Consider the following 27,951-nt stretch of genomic DNA (forward strand, 5'->3'; position numbering starts at 1 on the left):
TCAGTTGTTTCTGCTCTTTATGCTTAAATCTTCCAAACCTCAGCTTGTGTCCTCTTGTGACCTCCGTTGTACTGAAAGATCAGAGTGTATTTCTGTTTTGGATAACAATAGTGATGCATGTACATGTCTCTTGTTCACAGGGAGGTGGAAGGTAAGAAGTCTCATCATTACTCACCGTAGATGTTATCCAGTGTTTTGACTGATGCTATTGTGTTGAGACAGGTGCTTTCTATGCTATGAGTCATCCAATGACCGTAATGAAGTTTCCCTGAGCCACACACTGCAACTGCTTTAAAATGGACATACAGAAAAACTTTCTTTGCTTTGTCTCAATTGATACCGAATTGTCGTCTGTATTTTCTGGTGTAAATAGAAACCATAACCATGAATGATGAAGTTTGGTGTATTCTAAAATCACGGTACACTAGCATAGTGTGTGAATATTAACCTACGCTGCATGAACTGAATATGAAACACTTTTCACTCTTGTGTCCATTGGAGGAAAAAGTCACCAACTGTTCTATAAAAGTAACAATATCAAGATGATAAAAACACTCTATTAAAAGTACAAGTTTGCATTCACAATACTACTTCAGTAAAAAATTTTAGCAGTAAAGTGTATTTACTTCCTTACAGTAACTAGTAACTACTAGTGACTACAATTAGAAGCTGCAGCACATAGTGGTAGTAAATAAAACTAGTAACTAATTAACTGATACCCTGAGCCTTCAGGTAAATGTACAGTAGAAAGTATAATATTTCTATAATATGTTTTCTCAGATGTAGTGCAGTTAATGAATAAAATCTGAAATAGAAATACTCATGTAAAATGCCAGTGACTCAAAACTGTGCAGAGCTTCAGTGCATGAGTAAATGTCTAAAATACTTCACTTAAACATAGTTCACTTAAATATCACTTACATATATACTGTTCCACATCAGTCTTCTACTGTTTAATAGTTGCTTTGCCATTTTGTTAGCACAGAGATACAGTGTGTGTGTGTGTGTGTGCGCGCGTGTGTGTGTGCATGCAATCTGTGTTGTGTTGGGGGTGTATATCTTTTTCATCCCCTTTTTCTCAATACTAGTAGTACTAATAGTCTATTACTATAGTAGTCATAGCAGTGGTAGCACTACAGATATCACATATATGAATGATAGAAATTCTAAAACACAGAATAAGGAAAAATAATAAACTTTTAGCTGTGTTTGTAATTGCCTGCAGTATGTATTTCCTAGATTTTTTTTTTTTTTTTTTTTTGTCAATGTTTTACATTAATTCTCTGTCTGTTTCCCTGTCTGCATCATTCAGAAGAAGAGGCTGCTGAAGGTATGGAGCTGTATCTATCTATCTACTGTGAGCTTTGCTGTACAACTCTAGCACTGACATTTTTTGCAATGCATTTTTCAAATGCAGTTTAACAGAACAGCAAATCGAGTGGTCAAGGTACTTCTGGTTGAAAATGAATCAATCTCTCTGAAGAATTGACTTCAGTATCTTTCAGGATTGATTACATTTGAATCACTTATGCTTGATCTCATGCTTTCTTTCTTTCTTTCTTTCTTTCTTTCTTTCTTTCTTTCTTTCTTTCTTTCTTTCTTCCTTTCTTATCACTGGGTGTCTGGCCGCTGCCATGCTCGCTGGGTGGCTGTACTAATCACACCTGTGCTTTGCTCAGCAGGGGAGCAGGGGGTAGAGGAGGAGGTGGAGGAGCAGGAGGAGGAGGTGGAGGAGGAGGAGGCAGAGGAAGGTATTGCTTTGAGCTGAAAGCATTTTTTTTTTTTTTTTTAATCAATCCACAGACAGCAAATGAGAGGCTGCTTTTGTGGGCATTGTAGCACTATTAGATAATGCACATTTCAGTGTGAAGGCTCAAACATTCTGAACATTGTCTGAGAAAACAAAGCCGGCCTCTTCTCTGCATGGATGAAATGAAGAAAGAATTGAGCAATGGAGGAATTTCAGCTGATAAGATCACATATCAGGGACACTCCGGCTCTGGGATGAAGTTAATGTTCACAAAAAGCGATTGGACTGCCTGCGAACAAGGAAGTGACATGTTTTATTTCGATTTTACAGACCCCATGAAAGGCATCTAATTTGCTTGATTTTTATGGATTTCCTATTATATGACATGATATGGAACATATCACCATACCATTTCATATTATTAGCCACATGGGACACAATATGGGAAGTGATCATTTGATTTTTTTTTTTATTTACGCCTAAGGTACAGCCTAAGGTCACCATTTAAGATGTAGTGTTTTCCAGGAAGTCAAAGTAATTGGCGTTCATTTCATGCAGGCTTTAAATGCATCAGTATCATCATGGAGATCGCCACATCCACAGTTTTACACCGACACACTTAAACTGGTTAGAGATGGTTACGTTTAGCCGTGGGTTTGCTCGGGTTAAGGTTAGGAGAAGGACCGGCGTTTTGCTTTAAACCATTTGGCTTCTTCAGGGCCATTTTCAGCTCTGTCTAAAACCGTGGTGGTTCTCTGTGCCTGCAGGTCCGTGTCTCAAATGTCTAGCCCACTGTTTGTCTTGGAAGAACGAGTGTTGAGTGAATATAATACCACGACTCCTCCCTGGCAACACACACACACACACACACATGGACAGGCTTAATATCACTCCTTGTCACAAACACTTGAGCACTCTCTGGTACAAATGCCAGAGGTGGGTAGCTCATTGTGAGTGGAGCTTTCTGTTATCTCTTAGTATAGCGAAGGTTATTTGTGGTGTAATGAACAGACACTTATCTGTCCTATCCTGGAACACTGTGTCAAAGAGGAATGTGTTGATTTATTTCACTTCTACCCCTGCGGAAACACACCTCAAAATGTGCAAACGAGCTCCGGAAACAGCGGCGAAGGGAAGACAAAACATTGTGAGCATATGTCGGACGTTTTCCAATATTCTCTTACATGCGTCATTCCTTTCACTGCTGAGACATGAGACATGCGGGGTCACTGATTAGGGAACAAGGAAATGAGCTACCAATTCACACACCGTCACTATCGCAAGCTCACAGAGATGTGCGAGTGTTTATTGTGCACTTCCTTTTCTCCCCAGAGGCCCCGCAGGAGGAGGGCGAGCCTGCCGCCGAGCAGGAAGCAGAGGAAGACGCCCATGAAGAGCAAGGTGATGGGTCGATAAGAGTGAAAACACCACACGGGCCCAGACGCTCTTGCCTGCAGACACCAGAGCAGTGATAGGCAGAGTAATTTATACATCAGTGTCAGAGGCAAACAGGCAGATTATCTTCTTCACTTTGGCATGTGACAGTTTGCAGTTAAGACCAACCCATTTTCTCTCTCTCTCTCTCTCATTCGGTTGCTCTCTCGCTCTCAGTCTGACTCATTGCAAACACAACCATTGGGAGAGAGTGATCCTCTGCTTTCCCTTCACTCCCAACCCTAAGGCCATTAGTCAGAGCTCGGTATCTGCTATTACAATGAATCAATACCGTCTGCTGGTCTGGGTGATTCTATATAACTGATTTTAAATTGGGAGGAACAAAAGTCAGATTCAGTCTAATCTTTCCCAGCATCACGGTGCACACACCCTGCGACACGCCCGTATTAGGCGATGCACCACAATCTTGGTGTGCAACCAGCGTTTAGATTTTGCAAATTGGACAGCAAGTGCAAAATTTCTCCACACAGCTCAGCTTTATAGAAGGGTAGGTCTTGAGAAAAAGCAGACAAACTTGATTTTTTCAGTCTTGCATCAATCCATTTTCATTTTTTTTAAACGTCTAGTTGAGTGTCACTCAGAAGTCAGAGATGCCATACCTTCTTTAGTGAGAGAGCGCTTATTAACAGGGGCCTCATGTCTCCTTAGTGCTATTTATGACGTGTGACGCAAAAATTTTCATTTCTGTACATGTTCAAACACACACACACACACACACACAATACTTTCACAGAGCTCTTTTTTTAGTCTTTCTCTTTTTGTGTACTCTGATACATCATTTTAACTGTCTCAGCTCCTATTTATTGTCCTCTTTTTTGCACTTATGCAACACACACACACACACCCACACACTCCTTAAGCTCTTTATTTTGGTTTCAGATGGAGAGGGGGGAATGGAGGAAGGAGGAGGTAATAACATCTATCTATGAACACATCAAAAAGAAAGGACAGCACAGTTTGTTTGGCTTGGATGTTCTCACCCTGACCTGAATCACTCTGGCAAATGATTTGTGCATTTGTGAAATGTTTTGGCGTGGTGTGAGTATGTTTTTGTGTGTGTACCCTCTGGGATCTCCAAACTGTAACCTTAAACCACTTGAGGTGGTGATAATATTCTCACCTTGATGGCAGTGCTCTGTGTGTGTGACAACCTGAAATGTTCGGATCATATTTCCCCATTTTTCGGTCTATATTTTCTTTCTTAACAGAAGAAGAGGCCACACCTAAATTCAAGTGAGTTCACCAATCTAGTAACACACACACACACACACACACACACACACACACACACACACACAGAGGTAAAGACTGTTGCTGACTAAGTGAGTTAGCCAGCGGTGAGAACTATGCAGACTCAGTCAGCAAATTTTGTGCTTATTCTACATTTTTTCTTCGGCTGAGTCTAAATAACCCTCACCTCAATGCAAATTTACAAAATGCACCTTTAATTTTAATGAGCCACAAGATTAACCCAAAGCACAACTCTTTAGTAAACCGTTGCTGGTGCTGAGTAAAACCAGTTTGTGAGAAAAGTGAAAGTGAACCAAAACGTCTGTACTGTAATGTATTTTTTTATATACAAAAATACTCACACAAATACATTTTGTTTGACATGTTGGTCAACATACTGTGTAGATTTCGTCATGTCTTGGTATCCAAAGAGACATATACTACTCACAAAAGGTTAGGGATATTTGGCTTTTGGGTGAAATTTATGGAAAATATAAAATGTTCACACTACAGTGATAATATATCATGAAAGTAGGGCATTTAAGTAGAAGCATACACTGGTGATTTCCTCATCTCAAACAATTTCTTGAAACAAAAGCCAACAACAGTGGTGGATATACCACAGCAAAAAATGTCAGTGTCAATAACTTGTCATGTGCCCTTGAGCATCAATTACAGCTGGACAACAACGTCTCATGCTGTTCACAAGTCGAGTTATTGTCTGCTGAGGCATGGCATCCCACTCTTCTTGAAGGGCGGCCCTCAGGACGTTGAGGTTATGGGGTACAGAGCTCCGAGCCTCTACACGGCGACTCAGCTGATCCCATAGGTTTTCTATGGGATTCAGGTCTGAGAAAGTGCAGGCCACTCCATTTGAGGTACCCCAGTCTCCAGCAGCCGTTCCCTACTGATGCGACCTCGATGAGCAGGAGCATCAAACACCTGATGTGAATTTTGCTGTTAAGCTCCTTGTTAGAGAACAGCAACTTGTGCAAAAAGTACTGAAACATTGAACAGTTGGACATGTGCATTCAAAAGTTTACAGAAGGTCACATTAAGTTCACCTGTAAAGGTCATAATGCATTTTAGGTTCATCCTGAAATTTCACCCGAAAGCCGAATATCCCTAACTTTTTGTGAGTAGTGTATGTTGTTTCTTTTTTTTTTTCTTCAACTCACAACTATGTTTGCTCACTCAGCCTCCTCCTCATTTTTTTATCCCCAGGCCTTTTATCATGCCCAACCTCATCCCACCTAAGATCCCAGATGGAGAGAAGGTGGATTTTGATGTGAGTGACAGAGTGTAAATCAATGCAGTTGGACACTACTTTATGCACTACAGATGAAACTTCCTGTCACTGAGTGAAGTCCCGGCATGCATACAGTCCAAGAAGCGCTGACTCGTTGAATCCTTGTTTCTGCAGGATATCCATCGTAAGAGGATGGAGAAGGACCTGACCGAGCTTCAGACTCTGATTGAGGCTCACTTTGAGAGCAGGAAGAAGGAGGAAGAGGAGCTCATCAGTCTGAAGGACAGGATTGTGAGTGGCCTACACAATGCCCGGTCTAAACATACTCATCCACAGGGGCGCCGCCAGGGATTTTGGGCCCCATGAGAAGACATACTGTGAAACTATCATTCCCATATTTGTGTTATTTCAGGCCTTTTGAGGGCGCCCTGCCCCATTGTGGCCCTGGGTAATCTGTCCCGCTTTTCCCCTCACTACGACGCCCCTGCTCATACATATGATGTGTGATGACCTGAGATTTTAGTTGTGTCTGTTAAGAGGTTAATTGAGGGATAATCCTTTATGCAGGAGAAGCGTCGGTCTGAGCGAGCGGAGCAGCACAGAATCCGCAGTGAAAGAGAGAAAGAGCGACAGAAGCGCCTGGAGGTACATTGTCAAAACCCAGCTGCAGAATTGTGTTGAAGTTTATAGCTTGCTGGACAAACATGTGATCTCTCATTCTTTGCTAACCTCCTGCTTCCTCTCTGTCTCCTTCTTTCTAGGAGGAGAGGGCTCGCAAGGAGGAAGAGGAGGCCAAGAAGAGAGCAGAGGATGATGCCAAGAAGAAGAAAACCTTGACCAGCCTCCACTTTGGAGGCTACATGCAGAAAGTGGTGAGCAGGGGAACAGTTTAAGCTCGTGGTGGTGTTAGAAGAGCGTTTAGGTGGTTAGTGCGAAGAATTTAGACCAGAGCCGTCCAATATTCTGCTTTCTCTCCTTGTTCCTCTTGCAGACAGAGAAGAGGAGCGGTAAGAGGCAGACTGAGAGGGAGAAGAAGAAGAAGATTCTGAGTGAAAGACGCAAATCTCTGGACATTGAGAACATGAACCAGGAGAGTCTCAAGTGGGTGGAGATACATTTTGGTTTTACTCCACAAAAGAGATCCAACATATTTGTCAGGGACTCAGTGGTGCATTTATGGGACATGTACAAAGATGATGAACATAATGCCTCAAGATAGTGACAAAAATAATAATACAATCCCATTTTCTGTGTCCGTGGCCCACAGGGCGAAAGCTAAGGAGCTGTGGGAATGGATGCACGAGCTGGAGGCAGAGAAGTTTGAATTGCAGTACCAGTTTGCCAGACAGAAATATGAGGTGGCTCTGTCACATTATACAGCACAAAGTACAAAGAAGTATGCTGTGGAATCAATGGGACTCAGTAGATTAACATTTGGATGCTTTCCGTTTTCCAGATCAATGTGCTGAGAAACCGTGTGAGTGACCACCAGAAAACGTAAGAACACTTTCTCTGGATGTCATTTAACCCTGGAAACAGGAGTGAGCAAATATTAGACTTGTGCTGAGGCGTTCGAGGAGCTGTGTGTTGATGGAGAGGGTGTGTGCATGTGTGTGTCAACGGTAAACAGACTGTGCACCTTTGACCAGTGTTTATACCTTTGACCAGTTCCACACATGGACTACAGATCACACACTTCCATGCTACACACACACACACACGCACAACTCAAACACCTCTCTCCTTTTTTTGTGCACACATTGCATTATTTGCATTTTAAAACAGTGTGTTTTTGCAAAATGTCATCAGACCAGGCTGCAACATTACATAACCTTTCCAGTCCTACAAAGTAGGACTGGAAAATCCACTGCAAAAATGTCCGTCTTAAAGAGGCTTTAGTCTCATATTCAGTGTTGCAATCTTGTTTTTGGAAGTAAGATGAGATGTCACTTCCAATGAAGTTTCATTTGTTTCAGGACATTTTCTAGGAACAAGTATGTTGAAACAAGGCAAAGTAAGACAGATCAGCCCACTAGAATCAAGAAAATAACACTCCAGAAAAAATGTTGTGGAAAGGCATTGGAAATAAGTGGGAGATTTTTCGCAGGTTTTAATACACTGCAAAAACTCAAAATCTTACCAAGAATATTTGTCTTATTTCTAGTCAAAATATCTCATTACACTTAAAATAAGACATGATCACCTAAGAAATAACTTGTTTTTAGACAATTTTCACTTGTTTCAAGTTAATTTTCACTTGAAAGAAGTGAAAAAATTGTCTGGTGATCATGTATTATTTTAAGTGTAATGAGGGTTATTTTGACCAGAAATAAGACATTTTGACTTGAAATAAGACAAATATTCTTGGTAAGATTCGAGTTTTTGCAGTGTAAAGCAATATTTTAATACTGAATATGAATAAATCACTTGCTAAGACAGTTGTTTTTACAGTGCACTGACAAAGGACCAGAGAACAATGACTTTCTTTCTTCAATAGTCGCAATGGATTGTCTCTGCACCAGTAGCCCATCTGTCCATTAGATTCAGCACACAGTGTACCAGACTGTGATTAGAGTAACAGTCACAGTGACCAGTTGCCAAGGAGTGAGCCATGCAAGCTGATTCACTGTTCACACACATTTGCGTCGCGCGTGTGTGCATGTGCACCTGTGCATGTGTTTGAATGAATGTCAGGGGACTAGAAGACAGTCATGTGTGTGCGTACTTGTGCTTTTTATGGCCGTAGTGTGCGTGTGACAGTCGGTGGCATGCTTTATGGCTCATTGAAAGACATTTTGGGGCCAGAACAGTTCCTCCACCTTTTCCCCTCCCTGCAGTATCCCAGCTTCCAATTTGCCTGCTTTCAAAGGCACGCCAGCCCCCCTGAGGCTCCGTTACTCACGCTAACTGTACGAGCTGGCTGCACGGCCGGGCGTGGCAGGCAGGTCAGCTGTCACACCTGTCACACATGCTGAAAGAGCAGTGTGAGCGATTGCACGTCTGACTTGTACTCCAGACGTGTGCTATTTGCTGTTATTTGTGGAATGGGATGGTAGGGGAATCTGTGGCTTTGAAATGTCAGCTAAAATTTGCTTTCTTGGGCATTTGGAGGCTGTATGTGGAGGAACAAGTTGTGTAGCTTTCTTTTGTCTCCTGTGTGACTTCTTTGTTCTCGACAGCTCCAAGAGGACCAAGAGAGGCCTGAGGAAATAGGCAGAGCATTCGTCAGGCCCATTAAGCCTCCCTGGCCTCTAACCAAGATGTGTCCTGCCTATCTGCCCCGCCTCGGTGCCACCTGCCCCACCTGTTTTCGCCCTTTACCACCGCCTACCAATTACATCCAGCTCTCCAGTTCCTTCCCATCCCCTGTGCTGTTCTCTTCTTATTCTCATCCATTAAATTATATGCCTTGTTTGTCTGGCCTTCAGTGAGCAAGAGTGTAAATAAAACAATCTCAGTTCGTTCAATATTTTTTTATGTTACATTTTTCTCTCCTGTGAGCATGGATGCACGTGTTCATTTACAAGCTTCTCAAAATAGAGAGCAAAATGGCGCCTTGTAGAATGGCCTTGAGCAGAGACAAGCGAAACCCTCCTAATTGGAGGCAAGCGTAGACATGACTCTAGCTGCCTTCATGATCCTTTGGCCAACGCCCAGGCCTCCACCCAGACACATGCACATACATGGACACACACACACACACACACACACACACACATACACACGAATGCACGCACGCACACGCACATGGTTGAGACGAAAGAGAGTGAAACCTTTCTAGGTAATAGCAGTCTAGGTGGGAAAATCCTGCCTTGTTTTCCTTTCAACTGCAACGAGCACCTCAACACAGCGGCTTGAAGTCAGTGTGCCTTACAACATTCTTCTGATTTCATCGACAGCATGGGTTTGATCAGGCAAGCAGGTATGGAGCCAAATCTTAGGAATAGACGTAGACAATTTGACAACAATCTGATTTGACACTAAATAGGCCAGAGGAATGAAGCCCCGTAGAAAGTAGCATTCCATCTGGTGCTTTTATAAACTCTGAATGTTATATAATTTCACACACAGTAGAACTCCCACAGTAAAACCCCTTGGACTCTTGATTTTTCTAAATATAAATTATATAGCAATGTCACATACATATTCTGTATCAAATGGTTTACAACTCTTCATTAAAGCTACATCACACTTAAACTGAGTGAAATATTCAAACCCAAGATGCCACTCTTTTATGGCTACACTATTACACTGCAAAAACTCAAAATCTTACCAAGATTATTTGTCTTATTATGTTATTTCAAGTCAAAAATGTCTTATTCCTAGTCTCATTACACTTAAAATAAGACATGATCACCTCAGAGGTAACTTGTTTTTAGACAATTGTCTCTTGTTTCAAGTGAAAATTTACTTGAAACAAGTGAAAATTTGCTTGTTTCATTCTTGTTTCGTTTTTGCAGTGTACATCAAATTGAAAATACCTTGATGTGTTGTGCATCATTTTATACACGTCTCTGTATTTAAGCTGGACATATTTAATATCTTTGGAATCCTTAGGATCTCCATTTGAATTTAAAATAAAGTTCACCATTTAAAATAATGTTCTGTGGTAAGGTACTAGTGTTCTGCAGTGTTGCTTGCATCAGAATGAATGAATGAATAGGACGGCAGCTCATTTGTGGTTTTGCAATCACGGTCTAATTAAATGCTTGTTTAACAGAGAAAATTTAACCCAGGTATTGTACCCTACAGTAATGTAATCTGCGGATGTGTGAGGTATGTCTGTGTTTAGCAAAAAAAAAAAAAAAAAAAAAAAAAAAAAAAAATATATATATATATATATATATATATATATACACACACACACACACACACACACACAAAATATCGCCACCACTATAAAAAAATTTGAACACTCTGTCTGTACAGGCTGCTGAGTGTTTGAAACATGTTTTACAATTAGTAGAATGTGATAATCACACGGTACATGAGCTCGACAGAGTGCAAGAACGACATATTAATCCCCACCATCACCTTTTCACTCACTGACATAATCCATACAGACAGCACCAGGGGCGATGATGCACATCTGCACTTAAAATGTTTTCCACTGTTCGTCATCAGTCTGTGTGTGTGTGCATATTGTGACATTGATGTTTAGTGATACATTAATGATCTAGATTGAAGTGAGGGACAGAGATGACAGATTATTGAGTCATTCTTCTAGGGGTAGAAAAAAATTTAGATTATTTATGGCAGATTTCTTCAACTGGTAAATTACAAATAAAATTTAAGGCTGAGTCAGCACCACACAATGTTGCAGTACAAATTGAAAAGTGCAGAGAAAAACATACCAAATCTAACAAAATTACAATATCTATCTATCTATCTGTCTATCTATATATATATATATATTTTGTTTGTTTGTTTTTTAACTTTAATTGAAGGTAAATCTAATGAGAAACAACACTCTTACAGTTAGCCACTTTTCATATTTGTTATCTCTGAGCCGACTGGCCTTGGAAACTTTACTGGAACTGAAATTTATGACTTAATTAGTTCAAGAGATCTGCAAGCAATCTTGCCAAACCGAGGAATGTTGATTTAGAAACAAGAACTTTGCAGTAATTCAGCTGTGTAAATACCCAGTATGCACATAACTCAGTATTATGTACATTTACTCCCTTTCTTGCATTTAATCAAAACATGCAGTGGCCTGTTGGATTGCTGTGAAGTGAAAAAAAGACAAATCACAATACTGTCTGCATATCTGCCATTTATTCTATGTACAGATGGAGTGACAGGAAATGCTCTTAATTATATGCCACACACAGTCATGCAAAAATTACATACTAAGCAATGCTGACACTCATTCTTCCCGCATGCAGAACAACACTGACTGCCTTGTGGTTACATGTCTCCAATGACTGAATGAACAGAACTGTTGCTGATCCCAGACACCTTAAGGCAAAGATGCTTTACTGATTTCATAAGGTCTTCAAAAGCATTTCAGTTTGGAGATGAGCTCTGACATGTGGACAGCGAAAGTCCCAGTCATAAAAAAAAATGTCTTCAGGAAACCGGACCATGAGCAGTTGTACATGCGGTTTGTGTATTTGAGTGTGCTTTCTTCTGGCTACTATACCAACTCATCAAAACTGTAAATGTAGATAAAGGAGCAAAATAATAATTACAGAAAATTTTATCACATGAAGCATGGAGTCTGTTTTAAAATGTTATCTGGCCCATGATTTTCAAATCCTATTGTAAGATTGTGCATTTTAGTATTGCATGCTTATTAACAGCAAGACAAAACAAAAACAAGTTGAAGTACAAAAAAGTACAAGTTGAGCCTTTTCAGGTGATGTATAAAAGTAAAATTCCAAGTAAGCACAAGTATGTTGGCTATTTAAGAAAAAATGCAAATTTGCATCCCAAATATTTACTTTCTAGTTGTACAAAAAGTAGAAAGGAAATTGGCTGTGATGAGCTGCTAAATATTAGAATATATCCCAATTCTTCTTTTTCGCCAATTCCAACATAGATAAAACAAACAAAAAAAAGTAAGGTCAAGATCATGAGTTTTGCATGTTTCAAGGCACTTACTGTTGGTAAAAGCTGCTTGTTTTTATAAAACAATAGAAGTGTATGAGAAAACTGAACAATATACAGTTAAATCAATTAATAAAGCATACAGAACACAATACAAAAAATGTCATATTTTTGAACACCGCTGGAATGTGAAAACCTTGTAGCACCGTTTTTTTTTTTTTTTTTTAAATTGAGTTTGCATTGTACTTTTTTGCATTGTACTGTATTTTTTTGCATAGGTAAATGCAACATAATATTTTGGTATTCACTTTATACTCTTTGGAGGCACAAGATTTTCATCTCAGCGGCGTCAGAAACACAAGCTTACATTTCTACTTGCTTATTATTATCCAGCTCACACCCATCCAACCCTCTCCAAGTAGCTTCCAACATCACTTGAACGGATGGGCATGGGTTATCTTTTAGCTACTGCAGACAGACCAATATGCCAGTGATGCCGTTCATGAATCTGAACAACCTTGTACATCTAGCAACATTTGACAGCTCATAACAAAGTCCATCCACATCCTCTCAAACAGAACCTGAAAACTGTCTTGGACATCCACACTTACCTACCACACACACACACACATGCACACATATACACACACACACACACACACACACACATACACCATTTATATTCACAGATAGAAACATATGTATATCCAAATTAAATACATACACCACCTCTGCATTATTCTCTAAATTAAAAGCTCTCTTTCATATATAGTATGTACAATATATGATCGAGTCATGATCGATAGACACTTTTAAAAGTTATTATGACAGGAATGCTTGCTCACTTTCGACTCTCTCTCCCTGTGGCAAGGGTGTGTCCACAGCACTGTTTAGACATGTATGTTTCCATCTGCAAGCATACCCACGTGGACATATAGAGGAAAAAGAGACACACAGAAACAAAGAGAATGAGATACAAAGACACCTTTAGCGGGTTGGAGTCTGATTTGTTTTTGTTTTTTTTTTTTTGTATTTTACATGATCAAACTAAACTTCAAAAGAAGCATATCATACCTCTCAAGCTCTACGTTGCAATCCCACTTCTCCATTAGTCTGATTCGATAACATGCACTGACTTGAATGCTGCTGTGGTGGTGTCATTGACAAAGAGCTGTTTGCCCAACCCTAGCTGTGGATCCAGAGGTTTAAAAAGGAAGATTAAACAAAAACTGTTAAGGGTGTCACACAGTCCTTCCTGAACATACACCTTGAATATACCACACCCTTCCTCTGATACTGACAGTAATATAATAATGCTGTAAAATATATTGTGTCAGCAATTTAGAAGAGCCTCTGGCAAATTCCAGCACTGGGAAAATTGGATGTCTGGAGTGATTTCTCACTCAGGTCCTGCCTGTTTTTGCTACTTTTCTTTTATGCTTTTATGTCTGACTATTACCTCTGTTCATTATTTCATGATCATGTGGTGCTGTATGACCTTGTTACAGCTGTGTATGTCCCATGATACACAGGTTTGAAGAGGATATTAAGATTCATTCTCTCCTTGCTCCACCCTTTCGCTGATTCTGAGTCTCATGTCTTGACCTCTTGTTCATCTCTCTTCCTTAACTCCCTTTACTGGGCCTTCAGTTAACAGAAATGAGCAATGAAAACCAGTCTCCCAGGATTCCATGGTGACTGTGCCTGTGCTCTGTAAATGCTGGGTGGGGCAGGACAGAGGGGAGGGGGGTGAGAGGCGGAGGGTGGAAGGGAAAGTGTGTGTACAAGCCAGAGGAACAAAACCATAAACACCCACACATTTCAGCGAGCCCTTGCGGCTGCAAAGACCTGCACTGAACTCAGTCCAAGTGTTAAATTTCAACCGGACAGTTAAGCTTGCCTGTGTTTATATGTTTCGGCAGGATCAACAAGCCATCAGCCGCACATTAAACACATCAAATGCGTTTATTTTTCCTTTCAATTTGATTTTCCTGCTGTTGTTCATTTTTGATTTCCTCCATAGTTTATCTGCTGTGCCTCGTGTGTGTGTCTGTGTGTGGGCGTGTGTGTGTACTGGAGAAGGAAAGGAAGAGGAGGTACCTTTTTCAAAGGGCCTTGCAGATTCTTCTCTTGCCACATGTTATGGAGAAGAAGTGATGCGGCTTTGCTGCCTTTAGGGAAAGATCTAGGACAGAAAAACACGGGTCAGTGGGGGAGAGCACAGGCCGGCACAAGATAAGACAATGGAAAACAGCAGAAAGGCATAGAGCCAAAAAAGTTAACAAGCAAGAAAAGAGGCAACATGCATATTCAAGATGTTACAGGTGCTATGTTCAACCCTTTGACAAGGTTACACATGTAGCTACTAAACAGGCGATCTCATAACCTGACAACCCGTTGACTCAGAGGCAGCTTTGGTGTTAGAACAAACTTATTCAGAATGAGGTGGAGAAGCCACAGCTGTGCTGTTGGTAGATAAATGGTTTTCTTGATATGTTCGTTTGTACTGTAAATGGAGGGACACAGAATTTCTATAGTCAAATGTTTGCCAATTGTTGATTTATAAGGCAAACATGTGTCAGTTCTTTTTTTGTCAAAGGCTGATTAATAGTGCAGAGAAAAAATACAGCATTTTTTTTTGGCATTTCTGCTTTATTTGACAGTCACAGTGGAGACAGGAGGGGCAGGGGAGATGACGTGCAGCAAAGGACCTGAGGTTGGATTCAAACCTTGGTCGCTGCGATCAGGACTGAGCCCTGGTACATGGTACGTGCTCTTAACCGGTGTGCCCCCGCATTATGCATTTTACTATACATTTGACAACTGAATCTCACTCACTGAAGTAAATAAACATTAGGACATTTTTGGTTTTATAATTTTGTGATAATAAATGTTGCATCACAGTAAAGGGGGAAAAAAATCTCTATTCTTACACAAACAAAATTGTCACAATGTTGAAGTATTCAGTCAAATATATAGTGATATTTGATTTTGTCCATATCACACAGTTGTGTAAACTTCATTGAAGATATCTACCTTGGCTGCCACTAATTGAAGTTAAGGACCAGGTCTTACTCATTCTCGCTGATGTCAGCTAGTGATCCCACTAGTTCACTGGAAAGGACCTTCTTGCTGACCTCAGGGTCAGCTGGCAACAGGACTCGTATTGTGTTGCAAGTGGATGCTATGGTGTCATCAGAGTTGCCCATCGCCCGGGTGCCAGATGTGAGGAGGCTGGTGAGCTCAGGGAGGAGCTGCCGTGCTGGAGACAACACATGACAAACAAACAACACCATCTTTATCTGGAATCAGACAACTAATTTTACATTTCTAAAAACTAAAACTAAAGGGAAGGATCTTTGGTGCATTACCATTGAAACAGGTGGTACAAACATACTATTTCACATCATTTATTAGTATTTTGTGTTTCTCCTTACCCATGGGGGTGTGCAAGCTGCTGGTCGAAGACAGGTTACCCACCAAGGAAATTGCAGTCTTCTGCAGGCTGCTATTGGGAGACTTTAACAGAGAAGGGATGTAGTGCAGAGCCCTCAGCTTCTGAACCAGGATTTGGCTCATTGCACTGGAGCCAGGGAGCCCCTGAGAACACATTAGCTAGAGCTTACAATCCCTTATCAAAATTGCAGATCCTGATTGATACATTTGCCTGGCCAATATTATAAGCTGCTATTTGCTCATCATAGATACATATATTGGTATTGTTGTATATGTTGGGCAGTAATAAAACACAGTACAACACAATCTTTGTCGAAAGTTTGTCCAGCAGTCTCCATACTTTGTATAGCATTTGAGTTGGCAGAGTAGCGTATCACAGCTGAGCATATGGTAGTGTGGACTGTGTTAACATTGGCACCAGAAACCCAAAATCAGTCTGGTGCTACAGAAATGTGACACATGATTTTAAGCCGACTGTAATTTTCTCACAATATTTGCAGTGTGCCTCCCTTTTGTCTAGCTCTCTATCTTTCTCACCCTTTCAAAAACTTCTAAATTACCACAGACAATAGCTGTAAACTCCACCCAGTCTCACTAAACCAGCCAGCTCTCTGACTTGATGCGTCATTAATCCTACTACTTCGACAAAAAATGCTGTTTCTCTATTACTGTCAGACTCAAATGACAAGCGGGCTACTTATCTTAGCTGTTCTTACCTGTACGTTATTGGCAGTGAGGTTCTGCAGGGCGCCACAGCAGGCTTCCAGGGTTGCATCTTTTTGGGAAGAGCCCAGCAGAGAAAGGTAGATATGCATAGCTTTGGGATGGCACAACCACTTCACACCTGTTGGGGCACTGTCCTCTGGCATGTCACGAGTTGCATCGAATAAAAACTGAGGGGAGGAAAGAGGGTCAGATTGGATTTGACACCCATCTTAATATAATCAACTAAAGCAGAGAGGGTCTGATGCTCACCTCTTTTTGAACCTTGCCGCTCTTGGGGCTGAAGCATCCAATGATGGGGCTCTTTTTACCTGCAGCAGCGCCATCTGTTACGGTATTGTACTTGGCAAAACACTCAGGGGACTCTGTCTCCAGTTGGTAGGTCAAGTTATGGAGGATACATGCACAGTTCTCCACAGACTACAGAGAAGAGAGGAGAGGAGAGGTTAATAGCTGTGCCATTAATGTTCTCGTCAGCATGTTTGCTTGCATTCTAGTCTCCTGCAGGTCACACTTGAAATTCATTTCTTCAGATGGAGATTTCATAAAGAGAATTCATACAATGGGCAGCATCATAGCATGTATATGGATGCAAACACACACTAAAAAGTCATATGTGGCTCTATTTTTATGAATCAAGGGAAAGATATCAGTAGCGGATACAGAGATTCAGTTAGTCTGGCATAACCAAACAGATGCAAGAGCACATATTATACAATCATTGCAGACAAGATGTGGATGCAAATCACAAAGCTGAGAAAGGGGGTTGTGGGTTCAAAAATGTACCTTGTCGTCAGGGTTGTCCTCCACCACACAAGACTGGACGTAATTCATGATGGAGTCAATAAGGCCACGGCAGTCTCTCATGGCTTGTCTTTCTTTCTTCTGGGCACAGCTCAGGTTCCTGTACACATAAGAAACTTTTACTTATATGTACACGGAAACAATAATTTGAAAACGACTGTCATGATTAGGCACATAATACAGAGAAGTCTGCAAAACATTTTCTACAGTTTCTACAGTCACAATGCTAGTTAAAACAAGTAAAGCCACACAAAGAACACTTCAACAAGTGTATGCATGCATGTACACAGATTGAAGGAGGCAAATTCACACGGTTGCAACAAACTCAGTGAAAACAAATAAGTTACAAGGAACTTAAAATGTGTCAATAATTCATATCAGCTGTCATAGACTTGAGTTATGCACCACAAGGAATTTTACTGAGATCCTGATGAACACAAGTGTCCTCACCGTAGGCACCCTGTGGCACTGTGAAAGACTTCAGGATGTATGTTGTTGTTGGCACTGCTGTCTGACCAGCAGGTGAACGGCACCACCACATTCTCAGTCAACACAGGCAAAGCTGTAAATATCAGCTCTTCCTTCAGTTCATCGGCTGAGGACAGGTTCCACAGCAGGCCTACGCATCAAGAGAGAGGCTGTCAGTGTGTATGTTTTTCTGTCTTGGTGTGTATGTAGACAAATATTTACCAAGGAGTGCGCATCCATGTGTGCCTGAATGAGTGTGTGAGTATGTTCCACCCAGGAACACACACATAAATATGCTCCCAGAGGAGAGTCCTGCTGTCATTTGATTGTGCCTGTGATACTTTACTGATCCCTGTAGACATTTTTTGTTTGTTTAATGTCAAAAAAACACCACCACTGAAACTGGTAGGTATAAATGACTTTTTAATGACTTTCAACACTTTGTTGCCAGTGAAATTCTAGTCTAAATTGACAGGTTTATGGGTAATATGTGAGCAACATTACACATCATAGAGGATATCTTTGTTCTAGTCATAATTTTGCCAGGAAATCTTGGTGGCATTCTTCAATTTAAAACCAGTGCTTATCCACATGAATCACCATCAAAGGATTTTCCTCATGATATCAGGTGCTGATTCTAAGACAGAGAGATGCAGTGTGCGGATGAATTGGGTGCTATATTTTAGTATAAAATCAAGTACTTTGAAGGCTCACCATTCATTTTAATGTTTTTTTTTTTAATCCACAAGCTTTCAAGGATTTTCACAGCCAATTTTGGGAAACATTGTGCCCCCCTCAAAATGTCAGTGTGGTTTGTTCTGCTCTAGTCCTACCTGTGAGTTGCTTCTGGGTCTCAGTAGAATCAGTCTCTTTCAGTAGTTGCAGGGCCTTGCCTATGCCGCTACACTGCTGAACCTCCAGCTTGTTGGCGTGGTCCCTGAACACCAGGTTCCTCAGGGCTGCAGAGGCACTCTGGCTCACCCTGGGGTTGGGGCTCCGCAGCAAGGACACCAGAGGAGGGATGCCCCCTAGAGCAAGAACCTACAAGCAACACAGAGTGAGGGTGGAGGGAGAAAATGAGGATCAAGGCAACTTAAAGATAAAATGACATGGATGAATTGACGGATATGGGGAAGTTAAGACACACACAGAGAGAAAGAAAGACAGAAAGACCCAAATAAACACTAACAAAACAAAAAGGATGAAAGACTGGATAATAAACATGCGATTCTCTGTTTACATAACTTCTATTATTTCCTCTTTGTTCCTCTTCCCCTAAACTCCCTATCAAAAGGCAAAACTGCGCCTCTTACCAGGCCACTGGTAAGAGGCGTTTTTTAATCGACTTGCCTGGTTAAATACAAGTAAACAAATCAATAATTAAATGTATACATGCATACAGACATACAAAATAACAAAACAGAAAAGATTTTATCATGAATTGATAGTATAAGAAGCAAAATTATTATGCTTTGAAGCAGAACCAGCAACCGAGCACATAGTCCTAACACTCCCTCCGGGCAGGCTACACAAGGGTAGCTCATTGTGGCGTGGCAATTAACTATGCAGTGATGACAGTAAATAACTATATTACATGTCCTACTCAGTAATTTTCAGCCATTCTAATGTTATTACTAGCTATTACATCTGCTTGACTTGAACAATACTGTCTAGTTAATGGCATGCCATTTTAAGTGTTTCCTTTCAGTACTTCGACCAGTTTGTGCATGTATGGTTGGAGGGGTGTGTCTGTACATTCAAATGTGAGCATTTCTATTTGTGTGTGTGTGTGTGTGTGTGTGTGTGTGTGTGTGCGCGTGCGTGCGTGTGTGTTCTAACCTCCTGTTTGGGGCGATCCTCCTTGAAGGTGGCGTGCTGGATGAAGGAGGCTCCACACTGCTGGTAGTTCTCCTCAGAATGAGACAGGAACTCCACAGCCTCCTTAAGTGTCAGATCCGACATACTCACTGAGCTGTTCACCCTGCATAAAGGGGGAGAAGGAAAGGGAGAAAAGGTTGATGTCGGGTTTAATGGAGAGAAATTAGGTGCTAGCATAATTGGTGAGGTTTGGCAAACAATATGCATTCAATTTACTGTAAAATATAGTGTAGGAAGACAATGAAGATGATGAATGTAATTTAATTTTAAAATGCATTTTGTATGTGCCACATTGAGGAGTATGTGCATTTGAGTCTGTTGGATGCACAAATAGCAGAATATAACTTCAGGATGTCAGGTAATTATGTACAGTAAGTATGAACAAGAAGTAGTTTAATAAGTTTTACTTCTTGTTACTCCTTTCCAAACAAGTAATGATTTCTTTGCCATTATAATTTCCTTTTCATGACTTTCTGTCCCATAATTTATACTGTGATATTGTGTACTTTTTGTATTTAGTTTAGTTTTTTGTTTGTTACATGTTCAAAATAAACAATTCAATTCGATTCAAGGATAATAATTCTTTTAAACAGAATGAACAAAAGGAGACTAACCCTGACTGCAGCTCTGTCTTGGTTGTTCTGATGAGAGACATCTTGCTCTCATTGTGTGACTGGGAGGAGGGCGGCCGGACGATGCGCGTCTGGCTGTTGGTCATGTTCGTGGTACCGTTGGTCATGGAGTAGACGCTGCTCCTATTGACTCGAGTCTGAAGAGTCTGTTGGCTCTGCATAACCTGCCCTTTGGCTCTCTGGAAAGAGAGTCAAGCTTTTTACAACACCAATATTGCACCACAGATGATTTGCAACATTATACTGATGTTACATACAGTGCGATGAATTCACTTGAAATGCAGATTCTGTATGAAAACGTTTAGGTGCTTCAGTAAAACTGCAGCCTGGCTGATGAAATGTTTACAAAAACAGATGATCACCATAACAGGGGCAGGTACAGGAGCAGGAGCAGGAGCGAGTGGAGAAAGTGGAGGAGCCAAGGCGGGGTCGCTGCGGCTGGGCTTCAGGCTATTGGGTGGCTGAGGCCAGGTGGTGCTGTGAAAGCGCTGCTCCCATTGGCTGGAAGTACTGACATGCCTTCTTCCCATGCTTTTAGTGGACAGAGAACGACTCTTCTGAAAGTTTATCTGCAGAGAAAGATGCACAGGTCAGGAAAAGCTTACATATACAAAACACATTCAAAGTTTCCCAGAGGTACTCAAGCTCTGCTCCTGTGGGACCAATGATTATGGCCAACTGTGTAAACTCATCTTATAATATTCATCCTATTTTCAAGCTATTAGCCTGTTGGTGCCCAGTATTTTATTCAAACACACTGAAAAGATATGCAGAGGAGAGCAATCATTTTAATCTTCCACTGACCACCATCTGAGTTTGGACTCACTTATGGAAAAACATCAGCGGTGGCAGAATGACAACCGGATGAAAAGAGCATGACCTATATTATTTCTCAAAGCTTGAGATTTCCGACAACCAACAATCCAGGTCAGAGAGAAAGAAAGTAGGGTAACCTGCTCTCCACAAAAGCTGCTCTCATAGAAACCCCCTGTAAACCAAGACACAGGAATCTGGCATCACACAAAGCCTGAGTGGCTCTCCTCTTCCACTGCGTTCATGATAGTGGAAGAAATATGCAACATAAAATGAAACGGTGTCATTACCATCAAAGTAAGATGATATTTGCCATTTGAGACGGTCATGCCATAATGCAATTTCTGGTGGAAGCTGAAGTAGTTTCTCACAGAGGAGCTGTGTGTGCTGTGACAAGTTAGAGACTGCACCTGTTAAACCTGTCTGTCCAAACCTGACATAATAAAACAGCTAAACCTCACACAAACATTAGTGTTACGTCCTAAAACTTTCCCTCTTTAACACTGGGTTATTTGCTTTATGTTTGTGTGTGTACATGCATGTGTGTGTGTGTGTGTGTGTGTGTAAACAATTCAAACACTGCTGCAATAAAACCAAGCACCTTGACGGAGTCTGGATAAAAACGGCCAAGCCCTGATAATCCTTTCAATGATAAGTAATTCTTTCTCCTTTTCCTTTTCCTACTGGCTTATTTGAAAGTATACAATTTGTTGAAACAGTAAATCAGTGCACCTTTTCAGAACCCGCAGAGCAGAAATTTACCAATGGCATTTTGAACCCTAAGGAGGTGTGTGTGTGTGTGTGTGTGTGTGCCAGTGAAATAATGAAACAACACAACTCTCTCTTACATCACCCACACAACAAAAAACATTATCGTCGAAACACAGATAGATTACTTAGAATAAATCATCACCGCTGACACTGTCACTGTAATGACAGATGTTATGTTGTTATGTGGAATTTACCAGGAGACAGAACACTGGAGAAGGGTGAGCACACACACACGCACGCACATACACACACACACACACACACACACACACACACACACAGGTGCTTTTGTGTTCAGCCTTCCAGGTTTTTGTAAAATAAATAAATAAATAAAAAAATCCCTGCTACTTGACTGCCAAGGCACAAAGGAAGAGAAAGTTGTCAGCACCCTTAGTTAAGACTGTTTCCTTTCAAGATATTGCAAGATTCCTAAATTGTATTTGGCACAGAGAGAGAGAGCGAGGGAGCGAGAGAGAGAGAGAGAGAGAGAGAGAGAGAGAGAGAGAGAGAGAATGATGCAAATTCAGCAGAACAAATACAAGAAGCAAAGAAAGAGAGCAGAATGCAAACTGACTGGACTCCACTGGTGTTTGCTTGTCAGGAACAACACTGAAAGGGAACTACTCAACGTATTACAAAACGTACAACAAAAAGGCAATAGTAAATAACATGGGAATTCTGCTGAAGTGCTAACGAAGACATGCCTGGGGTTATGACGGTGATTCATTAGGAACAAGGCACAACTGGGTATCGTTAACAAGACACAACACCCCATAATTACAATTAACGACACTGTCGAGGAGTTTAAAGTTATGGCTTTTATGAGAGAGTCACCAACAAATACTATACTGTCTGAAAAGTTGTCTGCAAAGCACTACAGATATTGACAAAAAACAAACAAACAAACAAACAAACAAAAAAAAAAAAAACAAAAAAAAGAAAGCATGTTACGTAACTTCCCTACAACAACAGGCACAGCAACCAATAAAATTATGCACAGGAATGGGGTGTGTCTTTCACCAGTCGGATTACTTGGGATCACACTACTACCTGTATGACATAACAGAATTTTTTGTAGTTTTTTTTTTTTTTTTTTTTACATTAATTGTTCCTTTGTTTTTTATAGTTTGATGTTAAAAATAAAAGACAGATCAAAAACATCTCGAAAAATCTGTGAGAATAGGACAAAAAAAACAAAAAAACATTCATTGCGAGTCATTAATACAGTCCTTACAGAAACGAGTTTCCTTTTATTTCCTCCACATAACACACAAGCAAAAACGAGGGGAAAAACAAGAAGATGGGCATTCTTTTCAAACATCTTACATTAGCATCACTGTACTTACTTTTAAGTTCAGTTAATGCTGATTATGCATTGCATGTAGATGTTTCTTATTTTTTTTATTTTTATGGTTTATTTGATAGGGACTGATACAATGTATCAGTTATTATCATCAGTTTGTACTGTGAAAATAAGAGATTAAAACAGTAAATTAAAAAAGAGAGAGAATAGAAGATAAACCAAATATAGCAAGACACTATAAAACACAGATTTAGAAGTGACATAACTACAGAAAATCAGAAAAGGACATGTTTGTAGACAGAGGGGGGGGAAAGCCCTGAGTACAGATTTGTTGCTGAATTAACCAGGATTTGGTAGCTCTCTTAAATGTGATGGCGTTTGCAGCAAATTTCCTGTTCAGTGTGATGATATTTAAGCTAAAGAGCAGCATCGAAGACAGACAAATGATAAATGAGCTGCATTTATGGGGTGCCTTTCTAGTCTATCGGCTAGTCAAAGTACTTAACAATGTGTGCCTCACATTCACACAAACATTTGCACACTGATGACAGAGGATGCCATGCAAGAAGCCAAACTGCCCATAAGGAGTGGCTAGGAGTTCAGTGTGTTGCTCATCATCATTTTGACACATTAAAGAGGAGGAGCTGGAGAATGAACCAGAAACCATCTGATTATTAGATGACTACTCTATCTCCTGAGCCCTAGAGAGCTATTCAGTGACGTGATGAAGATTTATGAGCCTTCATCAAAAGGAACACATCACCGCACTCCCTAGACATGCCTCAACTCCGTGTCAGTAGGTCAGGCCAGCAAGCCCAGCCCCGGTCATACATACAAATACACACACTGAGGTAACCCTTATTTCTCAGGGGAATTTGGACAAGTCCAGCATTGCAAATGGGTTGAGCTCACCCCGAGGAACAAGAATGACAATGATATCGACATTCAGAAACAGTATACAGCATGTCCATGTCCACAATGAAAAACACACAAGCCTAGTGATCTGATACAAAAACATACTTAGAAGAATGCGCCTCTACAAAAGGGATTCCAATCAGGTGAGGTTAGACAAAAAGATATCATAGACAATATCATATTTCTTTGTGTTGATATGTTCAGTTAAAACATTCAACTAACGTGTCCAATGTAAACAGACAAGAGACAACCATACTTGGAAGTTTAGGCAAAAAAGTATGTTTGTTCAATCCTGTTTTACTGACAGAGTGACACAAAACAATGCAGATCCCCCTGGGGACAAAAATGTTTTCTACCACAATAATCCCATCTGCTCACCTGAGATGAGCTTATAGTCACATCACAGAGCTACAGGAAAGGAATCAATTTACACTTTGTTGTGACAAAACAAAGCCACTGTGCCCTGTGGGTGTGCATAAAAGCACAAACATACGTGCACAGTATGCACATATCAAGTAAAATAAAGATGGAAAATGTAGTTATTTCAACAGAGCAGAGTAAATGGTATGATGAAAGTAGAGGAGCCCTTTCCAAAAACTTTGTGAGATTCATGCTGCGGCAAGACACCAACCAATTTGGCCACAGGAATGAAAAGGAGGCCTCGTCCAAAAGGAAAGATTCCATGATGGCTTCACCGTCTTGTGGCCACTAGCATAAACATGTTATGGGTTTTATGACAATGAAGGATGACAATGAATGAGAGGTGAGTACACACATTTGTGCACATTTACACAGCCGTATTACAAAGCCTACGCAGACTGTGTGAGACTAGTGAATTCTATACTCTGAATATCTGTACGCCAGATGTGAATGTAACATGAGAAGAAAACAATTACCCCTTTGCTGAGGCCTGATGACACATTGGTGTTGCTGCGGCTGAAGGTGCCATTTGCTCTGGATGGCGAGAACTTGAACGACCCGAACTCAGCAAACACCGACAAATTCTGGGCAGTTGAACCTGTTAAAAGAGCAAGGACAGTTGATCAGCTAAATAAGGAAGAGCAAAAGATGGAAAGACAGGTAGAAAATCGAAAGAACACCTTTCTCTCTAGCTGTAGGCCACAAAGCGTGGATGACTAATAACAACAACAAACAAAGCTGCAACACGCCCACACGGAGCAAGGTAGTCAAGGAGATAATCAAAGCTAAATAAAGTCTCCTTTTTGTATCTGTCACATCAAACAAACTGACATGAGAGAACGAGCATGCTGGCGATACACTGTCTTGATGTGTGACTCAGATACCCACCACAGTGAAATAAACATCACAGATAACAATCAGCCACTCAAAATTTCTTTTCATTTGTATTCGTTAATACTTTTTCTTTCGATGCAAAATGTGAAGAGGTCCGCTCGGGTGAAAAATGTCCGTCACATGTCTTCAAAAAACTTTTACACATGTTATAGTTGTTGAAAATAAATAAACAGATAAATAAATAAATAAGGAATATCTAGCAATCATTCCATGAATGAGACATTACATTACTCATTCAGAGGGCTTTATGTGTCACTCTGTCTATGAATTTAAGGAAATCCAGACTACACTTCACAGGTAGTAAGAATGGAGGCTATCAGCACCTCTGTCTGTCTGTCTGCCTATCTGTCTGCCTTTGGGGATGACTCATGAGAGGATCATGAGGCTTTCGCATAATCCTCACTGTAAGGTTGGGAGTTTACCATTACAGGATTATGGTTATCACAGCAACGGTAGAATTATCAATTAATTACGATATCAATTCTATGGTGTGTCCCAAAGTGACTGATGGATGCTTTAACTTAATAGTAGGCCTTTTTCTTGTGATGGGCCAGATTTGATCATGGCCTCCCACAGGAACCCCCCCCAAAAGTACTGTAAGTAATTTGTGGCGTACACTTATGATTCAAATTTTAGCTCTGTAATTAAAATCAACCTGAATTACGACCAAAGGGATCTGACCTCTGGTGTTGTTCTTGTTCTTATTATTCTTCAGTGTTTGCCCATGTCTGCTTGCTGTGTTTTATAGATATTAGCCCTGAACACACTATCCCCACTTGTTTCTGGCTGATCTCTAGAAGCTTAGTTTTCTGCATAGGGCCACTGGTATGCATTGAAATACAGATTCTGTTTTGCAAGGAAAAAGCCTTAAAGGATCAGCTTTGGGAGTGGTTTTTGAATCTCAAAACACTAATTATTTAGGCACATCCTTTATAGTTTGAGGCAGACCTTGTATTTAGTGACAACATTGACTCTGAGATTCAACCAGTCTTTTTCAAAGTGATAGTAATATATTCTTTTTTCTTCTTTTTTTTTTACTTTCTGGAATACAAATTGCATCTTTAGTTTCGCTGTATGCCTCTCACAAAAATTTCTGCCTGAGCAAATATGTACAATCATTTAATAAAGACTGTGCTAACAGAAACCAAGCCCTAATCATCTGCTCCACAAGTTTTATAATCACTGGTTGTGGAAGTTTCAGGCAAAGTCGGTCAATAACAAATTATTAACAGGGACAGTTGATATATTATATCCTCAAATAGAAAACATGCAAGCTCATCCCACAACCACAACCCCAGCTACAAGGCGGAGGCCCTCAACACATTTTACAAGATAAAAATCCTTTGGGAATCTTGCATGAACTTTACTTTGTTTCTTGTAGCGACGCCGCATACCAGCGTTGTTTTGAAAGACTAAAATGCAATTTTCAAAATTTGTTTGGCTCATTGTCTTGACCTGCCATAATAAGCCCATGAGGATCATTCCAGTCATACACAGGCAAGACAGCTTTGCTGGCGGGGTAACATGGATCTCTCTTTGGTGCTGTTTTTCACAGCACAGACCAAATTACTTATGAACTATCTTATCCAGCAGTAGGCCCAGATACAATTTCAAGGCCGGAGCTGTTATTGTAACGTTATTACTTTTCTCAGCTACAAGTGGCGAATTGGGCTTCTAATAGGCCTATTATTATTATTATTATTATTATTATTATACCAATCAAAAGCAACAAAGCCAAACCTCTGATTATCACCAGGTCTAAGTATCGAATTGAGGTTTAATCTTTCCCCTCTTCCGTTTGTTTTCCTCACATATCACACTCAACTGGTGTGGATGAGAAATAACTTTTCCAAGTTAAAGTAGTTTACTCCCTCTGTTTAAAATTTCATAGAGGAAAACGGCGTCGCTAATGTTGGACACTATTTGTTTTCCCTATTTGTCAAACTAAAGAGGAGCTGCCACTTTTGGGATAATGGAAAACTAAAAGCAAAAGCTCCCAGGGAATACTAAGTAAACAAGTAGACTGCTGTTCTTGACATGGATAACTAATAAGTTTTGGCTAACGCAGTCCACATCAAATGCGAGACAGGTTATAACAACACGCTACAGTTTGGAAAGACGCGTCATTATCCCAAACTCTCAACTTTTTGAGAGTTTAGGCTGAAGACTTGGGCTATGCGATTTAAAAATCATAACAATGAGAAATTAATCACAAGAGGGTGCAAAGAATCGTTGTCATACTTGTGGGTGAGGGAGAGAGCGAGCCGTTCTTGCCGTGCTTGGACTTGCTCCTCTTGATGGTGTGCACTTGATCCAGCACGCGCTGTGGTCCCGAGCGCAGCTTGTTGTCGGAAGGCAGCGCGAGCGACGTGTCCTCCGCTGCCTCGAAGGCTGTGGCCGAGCGCAGCGTTTCCGGAGCCATCGTCATCTCTGTGTGGCGTCTCTCTCGGTCGGTGCAAGTCCTCTTAAAGAGGTCGATGAAGCCAGTTTCCGTACTCCCAGTCCTAGAGAAGTGGTTCGACTATGTGCGAGGACTAGCCGCAGAGGTGCCAAGTAGGTAATGTTCCCACAGCAGCAGCAGTGAGCTCCACCCTTGGGACCGCGCCCCGCCGAGGTGGGACCCGAGAGTTCATACACA

The 27,951-nt window shown here is 40.8% G+C and overlaps 2 protein-coding genes across 2 annotated transcripts; one reads left to right on the forward strand and one right to left on the reverse strand.

Annotated features, from left to right (window-relative positions):
- Positions 1-4,088: 4,088 nt before the first annotated feature.
- On the forward strand, positions 4,089-9,073 carry tnnt2a (troponin T type 2a (cardiac)). Its single transcript, XM_030055678.1, has 10 exons — positions 4,089-4,114; positions 4,414-4,438; positions 5,660-5,723; positions 5,859-5,975; positions 6,252-6,329; positions 6,446-6,556; positions 6,676-6,785; positions 6,952-7,042; positions 7,141-7,181; positions 8,864-9,073. Exons 1-10 carry the CDS (start codon positions 4,099-4,101, stop codon positions 8,895-8,897), a joined length of 687 nt encoding a protein of 228 aa, XP_029911538.1. The 5' UTR covers positions 4,089-4,098; the 3' UTR covers positions 8,898-9,073.
- Positions 9,074-12,368: 3,295 nt separating this feature from the next.
- On the reverse strand, positions 12,369-27,908 carry pkp1a (plakophilin 1a). The gene is made up of 15 exons (XM_030056202.1): positions 27,555-27,908; positions 24,896-25,017; positions 20,560-20,766; positions 20,180-20,376; positions 19,527-19,668; positions 18,521-18,728; positions 17,670-17,838; positions 17,202-17,319; positions 16,668-16,835; positions 16,409-16,585; positions 15,674-15,836; positions 15,312-15,498; positions 14,337-14,421; positions 13,311-13,425; positions 12,369-13,146 (listed from the first exon to the last, which is right to left on the reverse strand). The coding sequence occupies exons 1-14, from the start codon at positions 27,739-27,741 to the stop codon at positions 13,345-13,347; spliced, it is 2,211 nt and encodes a 736-aa protein (XP_029912062.1). The 5' UTR covers positions 27,742-27,908; the 3' UTR covers positions 12,369-13,146; positions 13,311-13,344.
- Between the last annotated feature and the right edge of the window lie 43 nt (positions 27,909-27,951).

The sequence above is a fragment of the Myripristis murdjan genome, chromosome 7 (assembly GCF_902150065.1).
Source record: "Myripristis murdjan chromosome 7, fMyrMur1.1, whole genome shotgun sequence".
NCBI lineage: Eukaryota > Metazoa > Chordata > Actinopteri > Holocentriformes > Holocentridae > Myripristis > Myripristis murdjan.

Bases quoted from the DNA above. Each gene is read 5' to 3' on its own strand.
- tnnt2a (XM_030055678.1), top strand. The intron at 5,724-5,858 runs GTGAGTGACAGA...TTGTTTCTGCAG, and splicing joins GAGAGAAGGTGGATTTTGAT to GATATCCATCGTAAGAGGAT. The intron at 5,976-6,251 runs GTGAGTGGCCTA...TCCTTTATGCAG, and splicing joins TCAGTCTGAAGGACAGGATT to GAGAAGCGTCGGTCTGAGCG.
- pkp1a (XM_030056202.1), bottom strand. From the start codon at position 27,741: ATGACGATGGCTCCGGAAACGCTGCGCTCGGCCACAGCCTTCGAGGCA. The intron at 20,377-20,559 runs GTGATCATCTGT...CTCTCTTTCCAG, and splicing joins CTGTACCTGCCCCTGTTATG to AGAGCCAAAGGGCAGGTTAT. The intron at 16,836-17,201 runs GTACATTTTTGA...TCTTCTCTGTAG, and splicing joins AGGACAACCCTGACGACAAG to TCTGTGGAGAACTGTGCATG.